This window comes from Leptopilina boulardi, unplaced genomic scaffold, assembly GCF_019393585.1.
Source record: "Leptopilina boulardi isolate dan_hultmark-lab unplaced genomic scaffold, ZJU_Lbou_2.1 LbouV2_278, whole genome shotgun sequence".
Lineage (NCBI taxonomy): Eukaryota > Metazoa > Arthropoda > Insecta > Hymenoptera > Figitidae > Leptopilina > Leptopilina boulardi.
Genome location: NW_026137838.1, coordinates 2,671,310 through 2,691,424, shown reverse-complemented (window position 1 = coordinate 2,691,424; position 20,115 = coordinate 2,671,310). Strand labels below are relative to the sequence as shown.

At 25.8% G+C, this 20,115-nt stretch overlaps 1 protein-coding gene across 4 annotated transcripts in view; it reads right to left on the bottom strand.

Moving 5' to 3' along the window:
- Positions 1-20,115, bottom strand: part of LOC127282010 (AF4/FMR2 family member 4-like) — a 225,096-nt gene that overhangs the window by 199,552 nt on the left and 5,429 nt on the right. For all 4 annotated transcript variants that reach the window (XM_051306070.1, XM_051306069.1, XM_051306071.1 and 1 more), the window contains exon 2: positions 18,561-19,118. In XM_051306070.1, the coding sequence (XP_051162027.1) occupies positions 18,561-18,622 (62 nt within the window). In that variant the 5' untranslated portion in view covers positions 18,623-19,118. The remainder of the gene's footprint in view (positions 1-18,560; positions 19,119-20,115) is intronic.

Below are 20,115 nucleotides of genomic sequence, written 5' to 3'. Positions count from 1 at the left end.
TATATATTTTGTATAAAATTACTCACAAAATCTGCGCGATTCTTAAAGTAGAAAAATTGCATCTGAAAACTCACCTGAAAAAAAAAACAGAAGAAAAATTAGCAATTAATTTTGGTATATTTTTCAATTATAAAAAAAAAATAAAAGTTAATAATTTCATTATATTAATAATTTGTTTTTTGTCAAAAACCCTTTTTATTAATAAATATAAAACTAAAGATAATAATACTATAATAATAATAATAAGAATAATAATAATAATAATAATAATAATAAAATAATAATAATATAAAAAATAATCCTTTTATTATTGTAAATATTAAATTTCTCTTTCTTTTAAGTAATAAAAGCTCTTTTTTGCGTTCAATATACTGAAAGAAAAAATTATTTGATTCAAATAATCGATTACCTGACTATTATCAAATAAATACACAGAAAATTAAAAGGAATTAAAATAAGTTGCAACGCTTATTATTTTAATCCAATTTTGCTTATTTTAATACCAAAATGGATTAAAAAATAAGCAAAATTGGATTAAAAATAAAATAATAAGCGTTGCAGCTTATTTTAATGCCTTTTAATTTTCTGTGTATTTATTCAAATAATTATTATTTGAAATAGTATTTGTGTCAAAATAGAAAAATTTTTTTGGTCCAAATACACTTCAATTATTTATTTTTAAAAATTATTATAGAAAAATATTTATTACATCTATTATTTATTTGAATAAATAATTATTATTATTTAAATAAAATCAAATTTTTTTCTCTATCAAATCTCATTCCAAATAAACACTGAAAAAAAAATTCTGGTTAGGCTACATTTAACATTACTTTCTAGTTATGTTAACCAGAATTCTAGTTGAATTAACTAGAATTCTCGTTAAAATAACCAGAATTCTGGTTAACCTAACCAGAATCAAAATGTTAAATATACCCTAACCAGAATTCTGGTTATTCTAACTAGAATTCTGGTTAATCTAACTAGAATTTTTTTTCAGTGAAAGATAATTGAAAATAATTTTCAGAGAAAAATTCAAAAAAAATTGCTACAATACTTATACCCAAATATATCGAGAAAATCTCGGAAAAGTTAAAAAAAAAAAAAAAAAAAAAAAAAAATGGAAAAGAAGTTCACATTTATTTTTTGCGATAAAGATTGCCTTCGTCTTTGCGTCTAAGGTTTCAATAGAAGGAAGGAGAATGAACAATTTATTTTCGAGTTCCTCACGACTAGGGGTTTTGATTTTCAAGACGAACCTGAGAGGCAACCTTACAACAATATAAAGTCCGGTAAATACACAAGGCCTCGTTCCAAAGCAACTAAGGAACTCGATAGCAGTGACAGATTGACAAATCGATTTGTCGATTCGCTTCCAGGCGAATATGCAGGCGAATCCAAATGGGAAGATGTATATAAATATATATATAAGGCTTCTCCTGGAAGGAGCGAGAAATGTTTCGACTACGACAACGACGACGACGACCGGTTAGTGAACAACATATACACCACCGGTCCTCGTGCGTTCACAATTCACGTTTGCATTGCATTGTAGATATATTTAGCGAGTGCGGCATTTCTCGACCCACATACTCACCAGGAGACAGAATGCCACGTATGCTCGGGGTCATCTTCGAGAGTATATAAACGCTGCAACAAAGACGATACACACGTTTCAACCTCCATCAAGCGTTCAACTTTTTACCAAATTCCATTTTATACCGAGCTCACACATACACTTTGGAAAATTTCTAACTATATATTTATATACACCAAAGGATCCATTTCTATAGTATAGACAATCGAAAATAGAAATGTTTGAATGGCACTTGAACTCGTCTTCATCTGCTTTCTTCCAAGTTTACATCCGTACAAGGATGTTACATTCATATTACATTGACAAATATTGAATATGGATACGAAATTGATACACGATATAAAAATATGGATATTAAAAAAAAAATTTATTTGATTCAAATAATCGATTATTTGACTATTATATCAAATAAATATTTAGTTGAACCAAATAATTTTTATTTGAATTAAATGAAGGCACAATAATTTCTGGATTTGGTACAATAATAATATTTGAAACTAATACGATTTAATTGATTCAAATAAAAATTATTTGGTTCAACTAAATATTTATTTGATTCAAATAATCGATTATTTTACTACTATCAAATAAATATTTAGTTGAACAAAATAATTTTTATTTGAATTAAATGAAGGCACAATTATTTATGGATTTGGTACAATAATAATATTTGAAACTAATACGATTTAATTGATTCAAATAAAAATTATTTGGTTCAACTAAATATTTATTTGATTCAAATAATCGATTATTTTACTATTATCAAATAAATATTTAGTTGAACAAAATAATTTTTATTTGAATTAAATGAAGGCATAATAATTTCTGGATTTGGCACAATAATAATATTTGAAACTAATACGATTTAATTGATTCAAATAAAAAATTTTTTAATGTAAATATTTATTTGAGTCAAGTAACCGATTATTTAAATCAGATAACTTTTTTTTCTCTATCCAATTATATACTTATACAGTCAGAAAAAAGTTTGTTTGAAACAACCAAACGTTTTTTTAAAAAACCAAATTTTGTTTGAAACAATCAAATTTTGCATGAAACAAATAAATATTGTTTGAAACAACCAAATATTTTTTTAAATTACTAAATTTTGTTTTAAACAACCAAATGTTTTTTTTTTAAATAACCAAATATTTTTTTAAATTACTAAATTTTGTTTGAAACAACTAAATGTTTTTTTTTAAATAACCAAATTTTATTTGAAACAACCGAATTTTGTTTGAAATATCAGAATTTTGTTTGAAACAACTATAAATTTTTGTTGAATCAACCAAATAAATATATACAGTAACAAATATATAAAAATACAGTTAAACAAACCAAAAGTTTATATGTTTCAATCAAATTCTTTCTTTGTTCGAAAAATTTGTTTGAAATAAACCAAATATTCATTTGAATTCAAACAGATTTTATTTGAATCATACAAATTTTATTTAAAACAAATAAATTCTCTTTGAAATAAACAAAAATATTGTTGTTAATCCAAAAAAGTTGTATATATTTGTTTCAAAAAAAAAATCTTTTCTCTGAGTGTATATATAGATGGAGAAAAATGAAGAAAAGTGCGCACCATTTCTATATATGGAAAAGGGACAAATATAGATTTGTGAACAATGGATACGAACCATAAAAATATAAAACACCAATAAAAAAAAGTTCTGATTGAATTTACTAGATGTATCTAGTAAAATATTATAAAAATTCCAGTTCTTTTAACAAGAGAAAGTAGATAAGACTAGACAGTTCTGGTTAGATAATTTTAGTTAATTTCTGGTAAGATCAACTGCATCCAGAGAAATAATAAATTTATCTCAGAGCCAAATAAATATTTATTTGTTTCAAATAAATTTTATTTGATCTAAATAAATTTTATTCGATTTAAATAAATTTTATTCAGTCTAAATAAATTTTATTTTGGTTTAAATATATTTTATTTGGTCTAAATAAATTTTATTTGGTTAAAATAAAAATTTTAATATCTCTCATCCAGAGAAATATTTTATTTGCATTTATATTTGGGTTAAATAAAATTTATTTGAATCAGATAAAAACATATTTGTCTTAGTGCCTGAAAAAAAAAAATTTTATTTGATTCAAATAATCGGTTACTTGACTACTATCAAATAAATATTTATTTGTACCAAATAATCTTTTTTCGAATTAATAATTTCTTTATTTGAAACAAATACAATTTTTATTTTAACCAAATAAAATTTATTTAGGTAAAATAAAATATATTTAAACCAAATAAAATTTATTTAGACCGAAAAAAATTTATTAAGACCAAATAAAATTTATTTAGACCGAATAAAATTTATTTAAACCAAATAAAATTTATTTAGACCGAACAAAATTTATTAAGACCAAATGAAATTTATTTAGACCAAATAAAATTTATTTAGACCAAATAAAATATATTTAAACCAAATAAAATTTATTTAGACCGAATAAAATTTATTTAGACCAAATAAAATTTGAATATTATTATTATTATTAAATTATTATTAATCAAACGAAACAAGTGATTTTAATCCACATTTATAATACATAATGTTAAAATGTAAAACGCGAATTGTCTCCCGTCACGTAGATTTTACCAAAAGGTTTTGCTAAATGTTGAGGATAAACTTCTCTCTAAACGGGAAAGTCTAAAACTGTTTTCAGTGTAAATTAAATCTTTTGCTTCACTGAAGAATACTTCATTAAAATCTCTAGCACGATGCTGCGATAATATTTTCCACATTTGAGAAATACTCGCGGTATGTATTTAAATGCACAAAAAAAAATATATATTCCACTAAAGTTGAAGAGAAAGATTCTTTTTTTTCTAATAAAAATTTCAAATAGTGAAAGATATCGAATTTCAATAAAAGAAAATACTCATTAGTTATCATAACATTAATCAATATAACGAGATTCTAAATTTAATTTCACAATATATATATTATATATTTGCTTTTGTATATAATAATTTATATATATAACAATCATCCATTCTTTTCGGACAATAATGTCGAATCTAAATATATACACACACATTTGATGATGATGATGATGATAATGATGATGATGAGCGATTTCAACATATTAAATGTATATCGATTTGTTATCAACTCATTGTGTGTCTATATAGAGAATTAACGAGAACTTGACCTCAAAGCATCAGAGCCGAATCATGTTTCTTGAACATGTATATATACATAAAATGAGAATATTATATTTGTATTACTCGGTGAGTGTAATTAGAAAAAAAAATTGTAACTAGTTAATGGGAATTTAATGGTATTGCGCTGAGGAGGAAGAGGAGAGTAAAAAAAAAAAAGGTGACCCAAGTGACATAAGGGGAAAAGAGATAAGGTCATATTAATCATCAAATGAATCTGAACGGTATATATATGCATATGATAACAAAGCGCAACTGATACTTTTGGCCCCGGAAAACATTGTTCAAGGACAAAAATTCAATTTGATTTTTTAAAAATACAAAATTTTCATTAAAATAAAAATACAATAAATTCTTAATTAATATAAGAATTAATAAACGAAATGCGGAATAAACGATGTTATCTTTTTTTTTTCCCCCATTATCTGAGATCTAAAATTAGATTTTCGTTAATTTGTGGTCCAGACAAATTCATGGTCATCTGTCTCGAAGAAGCTGTTTACATTTTTTTTTCTTTTTTTTTATTTAAATTGACTATAATATAACGAATATAACATTCGCTGCAGGGATCTTTTTGCATCAAGATGCGATCGTCTTTTATAATGATCTGGCAAATCTAAGGCCACCGGTTATTTAAACCAATCAACTTTTCTTTCTTTTTAAAAATGCATTTTGTATATAAAGAAAGAAGAATTATTTCTTCGAATTTTGGAATAGAATTACAAATTTTAGAAAAAATCAGTGCAAAAAAAATAATAATAATAATAATAACACACACGTTTCAATCCACAAGAGTGTGGATTAACGTTTGTATCCCAGGGACGTCGGACGGACATTGAATCTTCAACTTGCCAGTTCATTGGCCAGGAGACTTGTCGCCTTGAAGCCAATAGCTACCGCGCTACACTCTTTTCGCATTCCGCCTGCATGTGAGTCTTTAAATTACATATATGTATATTACGTGCATTAAATAAAGCCAAATAGAGAGCGAATTTAAATAATAAGAATTAATACATATATTGCTATCACGTTTCAAAATTTTTTTTTTTAAATCTCATTCGAAAAAAAAATTCTGGAGAATACCACAATGCTCATCATATACAAAAGAGTCCTACATTCAAAATTATAATTAATAAAATAATAATAATAATAATTATTATTATTTTTATTATTAATATTATTATTATTATTATTATTATATATTTTTTTAATTTTGTATTAAACCAAGTCCACTTCTGGGCCGAAAGGCTGAAGCTTAATTAATAATAAATAATAATATTATTATTATTATTAATATTATTATTATGTATTATTTTATTAGTGTTTATTTATTTATTGTAATATTTTTTGTTAAAACAGAAGTAAATTTTGATATTTTAATCAACGTTAAACAAAGCTTTCATTATTATTATTATTATTATATTTCACATATATGAGAAAGTGAACAAGAAAAAACAATTTCAGTTTCAATTAATTAAAATCATGTTGAGATTATAACCGCATTGGCATATGCTTCATTTGAACTTTCACTGAGTTACAATTACGAGTTACCGGAAGATTGCTTTTCGTATAATTTCAGTTATTTTTTATTTTATTTTTTTTTTCCCCCCGTATTTTCACAATAATTTCAAAAGCAAAGAAACCTCTTTTTAAAAAAGCATTCAGCGATAAAATTTAATAAGCACAATATTTTTTTTTTTATTTTTACTAGATATATGAGAATTTTAACATATTTTCCATTTTTAAATAAGAAAATAAATCTTTTGCAAAAATATTTGTTTTTTATTGTTTTAAATTTAATAATAAATAGAAATTATTAAAATTTTCAGTTACGAAATTAATTTAATATTATTTTTTTTGCAACTTTTTTTTAAGAGAAATTCCGAAAATTATAATTTGTCTTTTGTCTTTGAAAAAAATTAAAATTTTATTTTCTCATTGCACGTCAACTAAAAATCAATATCATATTATAAAAACATGAAGCACAAACGAAAAGAAGATTATTCACTTAATAAATTTCAAATATACATGTCCCATTATGTTTTAAGAAAAATATGTTTTATCAGCTGGTGAGATAAGATGTGGGTTAAAGTCTGAAGGCTGCTTAAAATTTTGATACTTTTTTTTCAATATACTAACGATATAAATACATATATATATATGTAAACTATATATATATGGTTCCTTTAGAAGTTGCAGATTGAACGAAAAAAAAAAAAAAGTTCTCTTAGTATATGTTAATTCAGTGTTATAGAATAAAAAAAAAAAATCGTTACCAGACGGTGAACGACTTTTGTAAAAAAAAAAAAAAAAAAATGTCTACTGATTTAATCAAAAGCTTATCAGCAACATAATATAAAAAAAAACTTGTTCTATATTCTAATTAGTAAAGATTAAAAATATTTTTATTTCATTTAAAATAAATTTGTCAAAAAAAAAAAATTATTTTATACCCGTTATAATAATAATAGTAATAATAATATAATAATAATAATAACAATAATATATATAGTATATATATATATATATATATATATATATATATAGATGCCAATATAACTTTCCTAAACTTTCCTAAATGGAAAAGAATTCTAATGCAACTCTCTAGATTGGAATCAGTAGTGGAATTTCACTATATGCGGGAATCAATCAAATCTCAATCAATTTAGTGTTAATTGATTATATATTATATTTATATAAAATAATTTTAATTCAAATATATTGAAATTATTAAAAATTATAATTATTTATAATATAGAAAATATAATGCAACCAGAAAAATGATTTATTTGGACCAAATAAAATATATTTGAGTTAAATAAATGTATATTCATCTCAGAGCCTACTAACTTATTTATTTGTCGTAAATAAAAATTTTATTTGTTAGAAATAAATTTTTCTTTGGCTCAAATAAATTTTTTATTACAATGAAATGAAATATATTTGCAACAAATAAATGAGTTAGTAGGCTCGGAGACAAATATACCATTTCTCTGAGTGTGGAAACATAATTTTTTTTTTTGAAAAAAAAATATATATTCTAATCTATCGATCTTTTTTTCGAATCAGAAAAAAAAACCTTGAAAATATGTGTACCTGACAGAGAGGAGAATAATTTGTGAAATTGAATTGAAAATAGTGACTAGCGAACAATTCCATTAAAAAAGTTTCGAGCAAAATAAAACTCAATTGCGATCTGACAATTTGTATAAAATAGAAAAAAAATTATATTTCCATTGCAAATATTATAAAGATAACTTTTAACTGGACAAAAATATATATACCATCACAGGATACGTAATTTTTGATATATACGACACTAATATTTAAAACGTCATTCAGAATAATTTTTGTTATATAAATAAAAATAATATTTATATCACATTTTAGTATAAATATAAAATTGAAGTCCAATAATATCTCTATTATAATATAAATATACATTGATCAATAATTCGTAATATATATATATATATATATATATATATAATAAAAATATCTAATAATATAATTTTCAACTTGATTGTGGAAACGAAGTTTTTTCCCCTCAAGGTTAACTTCTTTGCCTGACGATAGAAGAATTATTGTAATTTACAGCATTTGCGAAAAATCTTAATTTACAATTGTCGTTAACCATATATAACCAGCGACTCGTTATTATACTTTATAATACACAGTGACACTAAATGCATTTATTTCTCTATATACAATGAAATATTCCAAATAGATTTCATTTTTTTTCAGAAATACGAATTTGTTTAAATTAAATATTTAAATAAATTTTGATTATTAAAAGAAATAATTCCATCGGTTAAAAAAGTATTTAGTGCAAATTTTTTAATTATTTATTATTACACTGAAAAAAAAATTTATTTGGTTCAAATACTCGATTACTTGATAAATAAATATTTATTTGTATCAAATAATTATTATTTGAGTCAATTAAATGATATTTGTTTCAAATACAGAAATTATTGGTTCAAATACAATTTATTTAATTCAAATAAAAATTATTTGGTTCAAATAAATATTTATTTGATAATACTCAAGTAATTGAGTATTTGAATCAAATAAATTTTTTTTTCAGTGTATAAATTTGTATTAATTTTTTAGTTAATATATTCATAATAGAGATAATTTTCTGTTAAAAATTGAGACCAACAATTGTAAATATATATAATTATTAATGTAAATTAAAATTGTCCTTGAATTTAATTTTTTTTTTATATTTAAGCGAAATATGTGGATCAAGTACATTAAACGAAAATCTTTTGTTAACTGACAACACCCCACATTGTTCCTTCCCCGTGTCTGCTCTAATACCGCGTGGGTTTTGTCGTCGCCGCGTTTACATCAAGAGAGACAGAGAGAGAGAGAGAGAGAGAGAAAGAGAAGAGCAGCCACCTCTCGCCAGATGAGATGGATATTTTCAGTGTGAATTCTTGGGATAAATTTAGCGAGAGATGAGCGAGAGAGAGAGAGAAAGAGAAAAAAAAGAGATAGAAAATGAGAGGACGCGCAGGAAAATCGGAATTGTCGAGAGTTAAAGGGCGTCATAGATAGGAGAAAAACAAAAGAGAAAAAAAAATTGATCTGAAACCCAGAAAAAAAAGATGGGGAAAAAAAAATTGACAGAATCGAAAAAAAAGAAAAGAGACAGGAAGTGCTGCTTTGAAAAAATTTAAAGAACAATGCATTAAAATCATCTCTTCATTTTTTTGTTTCCCGACATTTCGAGAATTCGTCAAATATCGATTTTCTAGGTCAGATGTTGTATTAACACAGACGGAAAAAATATTTTCTGACGGAAAATGCTTTTTTTAAAGAAAATTTATCAGTTTAAAAAATTATTCTTTACATTATTAATAAATAATTATTAATCAATAATTATTAATAAATAATTTTTAATAAATAATTAGTAATAAATAAATAGTAATAAATAAATAGTTAATAAGTAATAATAAATAATTAATAATTAATAATTAATAAATAATATAAAAAAACGAAATCTAAAAAAATAAAAATTATATTCGAATTTGGCCATAAAAAATAAATATTTCTTAATAATGAAACATTTTTTTTTTCGCCGTCAAATAAAAATAAAAATCTCACTTAAAATTATTTCATTGCAACAGTTTAGGATGTAACAATTAAAACCTATTTGTTTTTACTCTTCAATTCCCATGGAAATTTTCACTGGTTGCGAAATCGTGAGAAGTAAGTCACTTTATATATGCGGGATAATCACTATTCCTTCAGGAAATGATAAAATTCCGAAATAAGAAATAGAAATGAAAAATAAATTAATAAATATAATAAAAATGAATAATCAAAAATAATATTTGAGAAAAAATAATAATAAATAATATAATTCAAAAGAGACCATAAGAAAACACTGATATCAAGAGGATGATGAAAAGTAATAAAACTAAACTTATGTTGAATAAAGGAAAAAATTTTATATATATATATATTTGAGGTAAAAGTGGAATTGAGGAAAGTCAATTTTGCGAAATATGACAGAAGCAAATGGCATGGAAAATATACATATATACGTATATGTATAGAGGTGAAGGTGAAACAAGATAAGATTTCAGGAAAACAAGATGATATAGAAACAAGATCAATATTATAAGCTAAGGAAAGAAGAAGATGGGACAAACTTTTATTTTCTCTCCTACTCTCTCTGAATTTTATTTTTAATTTGTCACTTTTTTTATAAGTTAATTTTAATAAATAAAAAAAATTTTAAATTAAAAAATTAAAAAATTAATATTAATAACGAAGCTGAAGTACACAACGTTTATATAAACAATTTTTAAAGAAATAATTTTTTAAAATGAAAAATTCTATAATTTTTTGCCTACAAAATATTTCTTGTAGTTTTCATTAATCAAGAAATTATAAAAAAATATTTTTTAGGCAAAAAATTATAGAATTTGTTTTAATTAAAAAATTATTTCTTTAAAAATCGTTTATATAAACGTTGCGTACTTCAGCTTCGTTATTAATAAAATAATAAATAATTATTATAGAAAAAATAAATAATAATAATAATAAATAATAATAAAATAATAAATAATTATTATAGAAAAAATAAATAATAAAATAATAAATAATAATAAATAATATAAAAAATAATTATAATAAATAATAATGAAAATAATTAAAAATAATTGTCAGTTAAATTCACTTTTATCTTGAAATTACCAAAAAAAATTTCTGGTAATTTTATTAGTTTGGCTATTTTTCAGTTTTTTTTTTTAATAATTGCTAACAAAACTATTTTTTAAAATTTAGCGAAATAATCTCAATTTTTTCTCATTACATCACCGGAAAATAATAATTAAAAACCCTCGTTTTTAAACTTGGACATTATTTTTGGTTAATAAAATTCAACTCGAAATAAATATTATTAATAAAAGCAATGCTCTCTTTCTCTATTGCGAAAAGTAATGTTGGAAATGGAAGATTAATAAACATCTCTTTTGCGCGCAGAGAGTGCTAAAGTCGTATAAATTATGGAAATGCTTGAACGTCTTTCGGAGAGTGACTAAAACACATTAAATATGGAAGAGCCTTGAAAGTAGGTTCTCGTTTGCGCTGTGATCGTTGGGCGACTAATTTCTCGAAGAAGAAGAAGATGTCGACTAACGAGAACAAAAAAAAAAAGGATAGCGAATGCACTTCGAAAAATACCTATTTTTTTGGTTCAAAATTGGAATGACGATAAGGTAGAAACTATATTGGATGAATAAGGATGAGGATACGAGAGTTGAGGTTATATATATATAGAGAAAAAAGGGAGTGGGGGAAAAAAGGTTCGACCGGATGATTCCCACAGCAGCAGCAGCTCCCAGGTACTGGTTGGCGACGACGACGGTGGCAGCGGCGCCGACTAACGGAACTCTTTCTACGCGATCTTTGACGTCATATCGGGCGTCGAGAACTACAACACACAGGCTTAGGTTCCGTGAGAATCACTCAACTATGCGTATCACTGGAATGTATAGAGCGAGAAGTGAGAAAGAAATTCTCTCTTTGCATTTGACAAAAAAAAAAAAAAAAAAAATCGCTTTTGCAAGGAAATTGCAATATTATTTATCGAAATTATTCCCTAATTCATTGATTTAAATAATTACTAGAGAAAAAATTTTGTTTTCTATTTTATCACAAAGAAAATATTTTCAATTAAATTTTCAAAAATATAATTCGAAATTTAAAAATTGGGAACAAATTTCTAATAGAATCTTCAATTAATTTATTTACTTTTTTTTTTTTAATACTTCCAGGAAGTGGGATTATATTGTCACGGTAATGATTTCGGCAACTACTTTTTTTTTATCATTTCAAGTATACATATACATATAGCGAGACGAAAGTAGACAATTAACTGTTTTATTATTACACTATTATATACCATGAGCATTACTTACAGTCAAGGAATGTTTTAATTAGACACGAATTTTTTTTTTCAAAGAGAAAAATTAAGATTGTCGCGTTTTTCATTTTTTTTTATCTCGAAATAAATTTAAAAAAAATGTTTTAATAATTTAGAAAAGCTTTACAAAAAAAAATATTAAAATCCATTCTCATTTGCAATTTAATTAACTGTGCGCGCCCTTTGAGATTTTAATTTAGATTTTATTTCAATCTGTTTTCAAAAGTCTGCTGACAGTGATTGAATTTTCCTCCAAGTGACAAACAACACATAACGTACGCGTCTATATGTCAGTAACATTCATTCAATGCAAAATTCTTTTATTCCCACTGCGGTGTATTTTAGAATTATCGACTCAATATTTAATTTTTTTTATAATACTAAATAATAATTAATTAATTAATAATTAATTATAATATTAATAATTGATACATTTTTATTACTCAATATTTTAATTAAAAAAAAATTTCTCTGTTGCAAATCAAATAGAAAACAACAATTTTCTCCAAAAGTAATTATCGACAACAACAGCAAATGAAACGAAATGTTGCTATTTAATAGCGGAATTAATCACATACATTAGAGACAAAAAAAAAAGTTTATGTGTTTCTTTGTTATATAAGAACATTAATTTGAGAAGAAATAAATTTTTTTAAAAAAGGAAAAATGTTTTTTGAAATACTAATTTTTTTCTTCTCTTTTTTCCAATAAAAAAAAATTGATTTTAACGATACCTAATTTTAGAAAAGAAATAATTAGGTTACAGACAAATTGTTATTGTCATCATCGACTTTCACTTGTGTATATATATATATATATATTTATAAACCTCCTTCGTTGTCGTTACAACTGAAAAAAAATTCTTTCTCAGACCACCTTATCGAAACATAAAACGAGGAACGACATACTATACGAATTCTATCTTTCGAATCCATAAACTTATGGCAGAACGTCACGTCATCAAGAGAAAGGATTCGTCCGTACATTCTTTTATAATAAATTTATAACCGAACAATAAAATAATAAAGACAATATACAAAAAATTATTATTTTTCAATTGTCTAATAGTTGCAAAATAAAAAAAATGAGGTCAATTATATATTACAAATCGTAAAAATGGATTTTCGACAAAAAAAAAGCAATATTACTTCCCAATAGTCGAATTTTTTTTTTTTTTTTTTTTCACGAGAAATAAAACTTTTACGAACGAAACGGAGAAAACAAAATTTTTTTTTAAAATCAAATTTAAAAATAGGACAATGAATTTCTCTAAAAGCGTTTAGATTTTTTTTTACGGATTTAAAAATATGAACTATTTTTTTTTCTTGGGATTTAGAAATGGCGTCAGTGATTTTTTGACACAAACATAGGGTAAATGTCCCAACTACTGTGATGTACAACCCAAGACCGACTTTAATGATAAAATAATAGAAGTGTAAATAAAATAATGATTTATTTCTTTTTGTTAAATCACTATTAGTGTCTATTAAAATAGAAATGATACTTTAAACTTGAAAAAAACTAATATATATTATTAAAAATATTAACTTTTTAAAAAATGGCATATGCTGGTATTACTGCAAATTTGCATGAATTACTGTGAATCATGTGCACCAATTACTGTAACGCAAAAAGCGTTGATTTAGAGGTTAGGTTGACTGGATAGATCACAGTAATAGCAGCATGAGAAAAATATACACATGCTCTAATTACTGTGATAGGTTCAATTGAAAAATAAATAACTAATTTGATAATAGTCGAAATATGCATTTTTAGTGGATATAATATCAATTATCATTAGGAATAAGTTTTAAAGTCATTTTAAAACTGTTTTATGTTCTCAATTACTAAGTTTTACTAATTTTATAAAAATCGCAGTAATTGGGACCTTAACAGTAATTGATACACTTACCCTATATATACATAACAGAAAACGTCTCGAAGATTCGAAGAGTATGGCGTTAGAAATCCGTCGGTGAAAGTGTTTAGCTGCAGGCTTGACAGCATCGTGTGCTAAACAAGTCCACTGCATAGATTCATAGAACATATATATAATGTACATTATAATGCTCTTAAGTGTAAGAAGTCCCTATATAATTCAATGTGTAACATCTTGATCATTATTACATTTCGCATTAAAAAAAAAAACAATTTTATAACCTAATCCAAATATTTAATTGTAAACGGAAAATTTCTATCAAAAAAGAAAAAAATCAGGAAAAAAAGTAATAGTACCTTTGGCATAGTAACTATTTCCATAGTAAGGGTTGCCATAGTAACTGTTGCCCTAGTAACTTTTGCCATAGTAAGAAACTGCTGCCCTAGTAACTTTTGCCATAGTAACTGTTGCCCTAGTAACTAACTTTTGCCATAGTAACTATTGCCATAGTAACTGTTGCCATAGTAAGTAACTGCTGCCCTAGTAACTTTTGCCATAGTAACTTTTGCCATAGTAACTGTTGCCATAGTAAGTAACTGCTGCCCTAGTAACTTTTGCCATAGAAACTGTTGCCCTAGTAACTAACTTTTGCCATAGTAACTGCTGCCCTAGTAACTTTTGCAATAGTAAGTAACTGTTGCCCTAGTAACTTTTGCCATAGTAACTGTTGCCCTAGTAACTAACTTTTGCCATAGTAACTATTGCCATAGTAACTGTTGCCATAGTAAGTAACTGCTGCCCTAGTAACTTTTGCCATAGTAACTTTTGCCATAGTAACTGTTGCCATAGTAAGTAACTGCTGCCCTAGTAACTTTTGCCATAGAAACTGTTGCCCTAGTAACTAACTTTTGCCATAGTAACTGCTGCCCTAGTAACTTTTGCAATAGTAAGTAACTGTTGCCCTAGTAACTTTTGCCATAGTAACTGTTGCCCTAGTAACTAACTTTTGCCATAGTAACTATTGCCATAGTAACTGTTGCCATAGTAAGTAACTGCTGCCCTAGTAACTTTTGCCATAGTAACTTTTGCCATAGTAACTGTTGCCATAGTAAGTAACTGCTGCCCTAGTAACTTTTGCCATAGAAACTGTTGCCCTAGTAACTAACTTTTGCCATAGTAACTGCTGCCCTAGTAACTTTTGCAATAGTAAGTAACTGTTGCCCTAGTAACTTTTGCCATAGTAACTGTTGCCCTAGTAACTTTTGCCATAGTAACTATTGCCATAGTAAGTAACTGCTGCCCTAGTAACTTTTGCCATAGTAACTTTTGCCATAGTAACTATTGCCATAGTAACTGTTGCCATAGTAAGTAACTGCTGCCCTAGTAACTTTTGCCATAGAAACTGTTGCCCTAGTAACTAACTTTTGCCATAGTAACTGCTGCCCTAGTAACTATTGCCCTAGTAACTTTTGCAATAGTAAGTAACTGTTGCCCTAGTAATTTTTGCCATAGTAACTGTTGCCCTAGTAACTTTTGCCATAGTAACTATTGTCATAGTAAGTAACTGCTGCCCTAGTAACTTTTGCCCTAGTAACTAACTTTTGCCATAGTAACTGCTGCCCTAGTTACTTTTGTCATAGTAATTGTTGCCCTAGTAACTTTTGCCATAGTAAGTAACTATTGTCATAGTTACACTTACAAAAAATGGAAAAACGAATAAAGTAACTATTGCTACTTTAAAAATAACATCGAAATTGTCCACATTTTTTTACTCCAGAAATATAGTAAAATATACTATTTCCGGAATAATTTTTACTATTTCAGAAGTAAATTTTACTATTTTCGGAGTTAAAATTTTGCCAGAAACTGCGGACAGTTCAGGTGTTACTTTTAAAGTAGTTTTAAAAGTTACTTTATTCGTTTTTTAATCTTTTTATTTTTTCTAATACAAATTCTTACAGAAAAAAGGAAACAAAACGTAATTGAAGAAAATAATTCGAAATATTCTTATTTAAAGAATTTTTTTTAGAATATAAAAAATTGTTTTTCAACAATTATTTTTGAAACAAATGAAAACTAGGAAAAAAAAGGAAATAGAAAATAAATAAGAATTGGAAAACAAATATATCCTTCATATCAAACAAGGACGATGGGATTCTTCCTGACTCTCGATTTGAGTACAAAAAACATTTACAGAGATATATATACGACCCTGATGAGAGAGCTCTCTTGTGTCCCCGCAGTTTGTAAGATCTCGACTTTGAATAAAACCGGAAATTATTAGCAACGTTCGTAATATCCACAACCTTAAGTCAAGACTAAATTTAATACAATATTATCAGCACTAAAACTTCTATATTATAATCTTCACTAAAAACGGTAAATAGAAAATTGACAAAAATAAAAAAATTTATATTTAGAATATAAAAAAATAACCATCAAAAATTACTTTTGAAAAAAAGTACGATTTTCTTTGATGATAATCTCAAAGCAAGAGAACGTAAAAGAAAGAAAGAGTATATACATTTATTTTAAAAATTTATATTATCTTAAAAATCGTTCGGGAGAATGATAAATGTGTGAGAGTTGAGTGTATACTGCAGATAAAGTGTAAAATAGAGCAAAGGTGAATATAAGGTGTATATACCTGGGTCAGAAACTTTTTTTTTTTTTTAAAAAAAAAGCAGTTGAGTTTTATCGTTAACGAGAACGAGAAATGGTTTTTTCTCAAATCTGGCAAAAGATCAGCAATTGTACACGTGCAAAAATTTGACGGACCCCAAAGCTCGTTAACCCCCAGGGTATTGTCGCAAGGGGTTTAAAATTCTGAGCTACGCGTCAATTATCAAACACAAAAACGAGAATTAGAAAATGAAAACCTATAGAATCTTTTTAAACAAAAAACCAATAAGGAATAAAATGGAAATTTTTGTGAAAAATCTTTGTAGTTTGTTTTCCCCCAACATTTGACGATGTGCGATAATTACGTGAAATGACGCATAATTTTTGTATACAATGCCGACCCTGTCCTATATCCCCTACCCCCTCTTTATTAAATTGCTATTTTATAAAGTGGTAGTTCGATCGACAAGTAGCCTACGTGCAGAAAAGCAGACGCACGTGTTACATACGTTCACCGAATTGCCAGCAAGCAACGCGTCCGTGATTTTCTCTCCCAAAGAGAGTCTGGCAAACGGAGGTCAACCATCGACCTAGTATTAAAAAAACAAGAATTAATTCTTAATTCATTTGGGACGCATGATTATGTTCTAAAAATCATTAGTCATAATTTACATTTTATCGAATTTTATTTGTCCTAATTAGTTTTGAGCCGAATTTTAATTTGTTCGAAATAGCATTTGGCATAATTTTCATCAATCCGATTTTCTATATGGCTGAATTTTTATTTGTCAGAATTTTTATTTGCTCGAATTTTCATTTAACATAATCGTCATTTTAAAGAATTTTTATTGGGTAGAATTTCATTGAATAGAATTTTCATTTAGATGAATTTTCATTTGTTCGAATTATTATTTGATAGAATTTCCATATAATCGATTTTTCATACTACAGAATTTTTACTTAACCGACAAATCATTTAATAGAATTTCTAATTGATAGAATTTTCATTTGTCCGAATTTTCAAATGGCCGAACAAACAATCGACAGAAAGATTTCGGCACGATTTTTAAAATCAACCAATCAAAAATTATTCATAAAATTGTGATTGGTTGATTTTAAAAATCGCGCCGAAATCTTTCTGTCGATTGTTTGTTCGGCCATTTGAAAATTCGGACAAATGAAAATTCTATTCAATGAAATTCTACCCAATAAAAATTCTTTAAAATGACGATTATGTTAAATGAAAATTCGAGTAAATAAAAATTCTGACAAATAAAAATTCGAAGAAATAAAAATTCTGTGAGTTGAATTTTCCGTTATATAAAAATTCTGCCATATAGAAAATCAGATTGATGAAAATTATATGCCAAATGCTATTTCGAACAAATTAAAATTCGGCTCAAAACTAATTAGGACAAATAAAATTCGATAAAATGTAAATTATGACTAATGATTTTTAAAACATAATCATGCGTCCCATTCATTTGGGGACATTTAATTCCTCTTTTCGATATTACAAATTGAAATATAATTTTTCGCAAAATCGTCTTTTTTTTCCGAGAAAAATATATACAATATCTTGTTTATTTGCATTGGAACATTAATATTTCAGGTGGATAAATATTTAAACATATGGGACAATGCTGATAAAATGATGATCATCACGAACCTTGAAATGGAAAATTATTTTTCCCTTTTCGAAAAAAAGGATTTTCATGATTCTTCGAAAAAATCTATTTGGACCGATTGTACTTTTATTTAAAAAATGTAACCCTGCGCAACTTTAAAAAATATTTTTCAAATAAATTAAATTGAAAAGTTTAAAAAGTATAAACAGTACCTGGATAAAGTGCCCTTAAGGAGGGGATTTCTATCGTCATAGTATCCCACGGAGGAAGACATCTCTTTAGGTAATCCAAACAATGAGCACGGGGCACTTAACACAAACACGACACCACTGCATCACTGGCGTGATCCTCTGACTTTCCATTCACCATGTGGACTGCGTATTTATTTATTACCAATATATATATATATACTATATTTACGCGGTTTTTCACTTTTAAACACAATATTCACTTCCGAATGAAAATATTTATACACATTTTTGTTTTTTTTTATACGCACATTTACATTCTTCTTTTCTTTTTTTCTCACTCTTTCACTAGAGTATTTCAGTTGAACTCGATTCTCGCATGATAGATCCGGCACGACCTGCTGGACAGTCAGGAGGATTAAATCCAAGTCCAAAGCGAACAGCGAGTTGAACACGAATTACTGAAGCACGACGACTATAATCGCTACTCCACGAAACCACTTATGCGGCTTTTAAGTCCACGACGATGACACGGACTTTTATCTTCCTCAGCTTCCTCTATAACCAAGATGGCACTCCAATCTGAAAATAAAAGAAAAATTCATTAGCCATTTATTAATCGCGAATGATTTCTCAAAATAAATAATCGTAGCCTGTTCATACAATAGTAAATCATTTTTTTTTTAATCAATATTTTGAAAATTGATTTTGAAAATTGATTTTGAAAATAGTTTTTGGCATAAATTATATAATGAGAAAAAAATAAAATTGGTAAAGAAAGAACGAGAAATGTTTCTGTTGATTTATAAGAATTCAAAATATTTTTAAGTATTTCGAATATTCATCACGTTTCATACAAGAATGAAGAGAAGGAAAAATTAATTACGATTTAAATTAATAAAGAAATGAATCGAATTGCAAAAATTATTTTCAAAAATTGATAATCAAATTTTCAAGTGACAATTGGAGAATTATTATAGTTAATTATTAGTCAAAAGTTACAATTAATTTTTGCCAGCAAATTAAAATTTGATTATCAGTAATTTTATAAAATTATATAATTCTACAATAAATTGATTTTAGATTTAATTTTCAAGTATATATTTTTTCAGATCGTATTTAATGTCCCTTTTTCTCTCAAAAACGAGAAAAAAATAAAAATACTTCTGGTAAAATATAAAAAGATTCAAAATCGCTTTCCTCTGTACCAAAATAGAAAATAATCGTCTAAAATAACCAAAGGGATAAATAATAATTTAATAGGAAAAAAACGAATTTCAAATAAAATTGATTTTCGAATTAAAATTAAATAATGAAAATTGAGAATAGAATATAATAAAATGAAAATAAATTGATGCTCAATTTTCGAATGGCGAAAGGAAAAATAATTTCCCGCGTAAAGGAAAACTTTTTTTTTTTTTTTTTTTTTGCGAAAATATTCAACTCGCGTATATTTACTTATGTGCGAAGAGAAATCAGGAAGCAAAGCGAATGTTCCTAACTATGTTTTATCATTGTGAGTGTTTTACGCGCCTTGCAAAACCACTAGCCACGTGCTCTCCAGCCGAGCAAATGATTG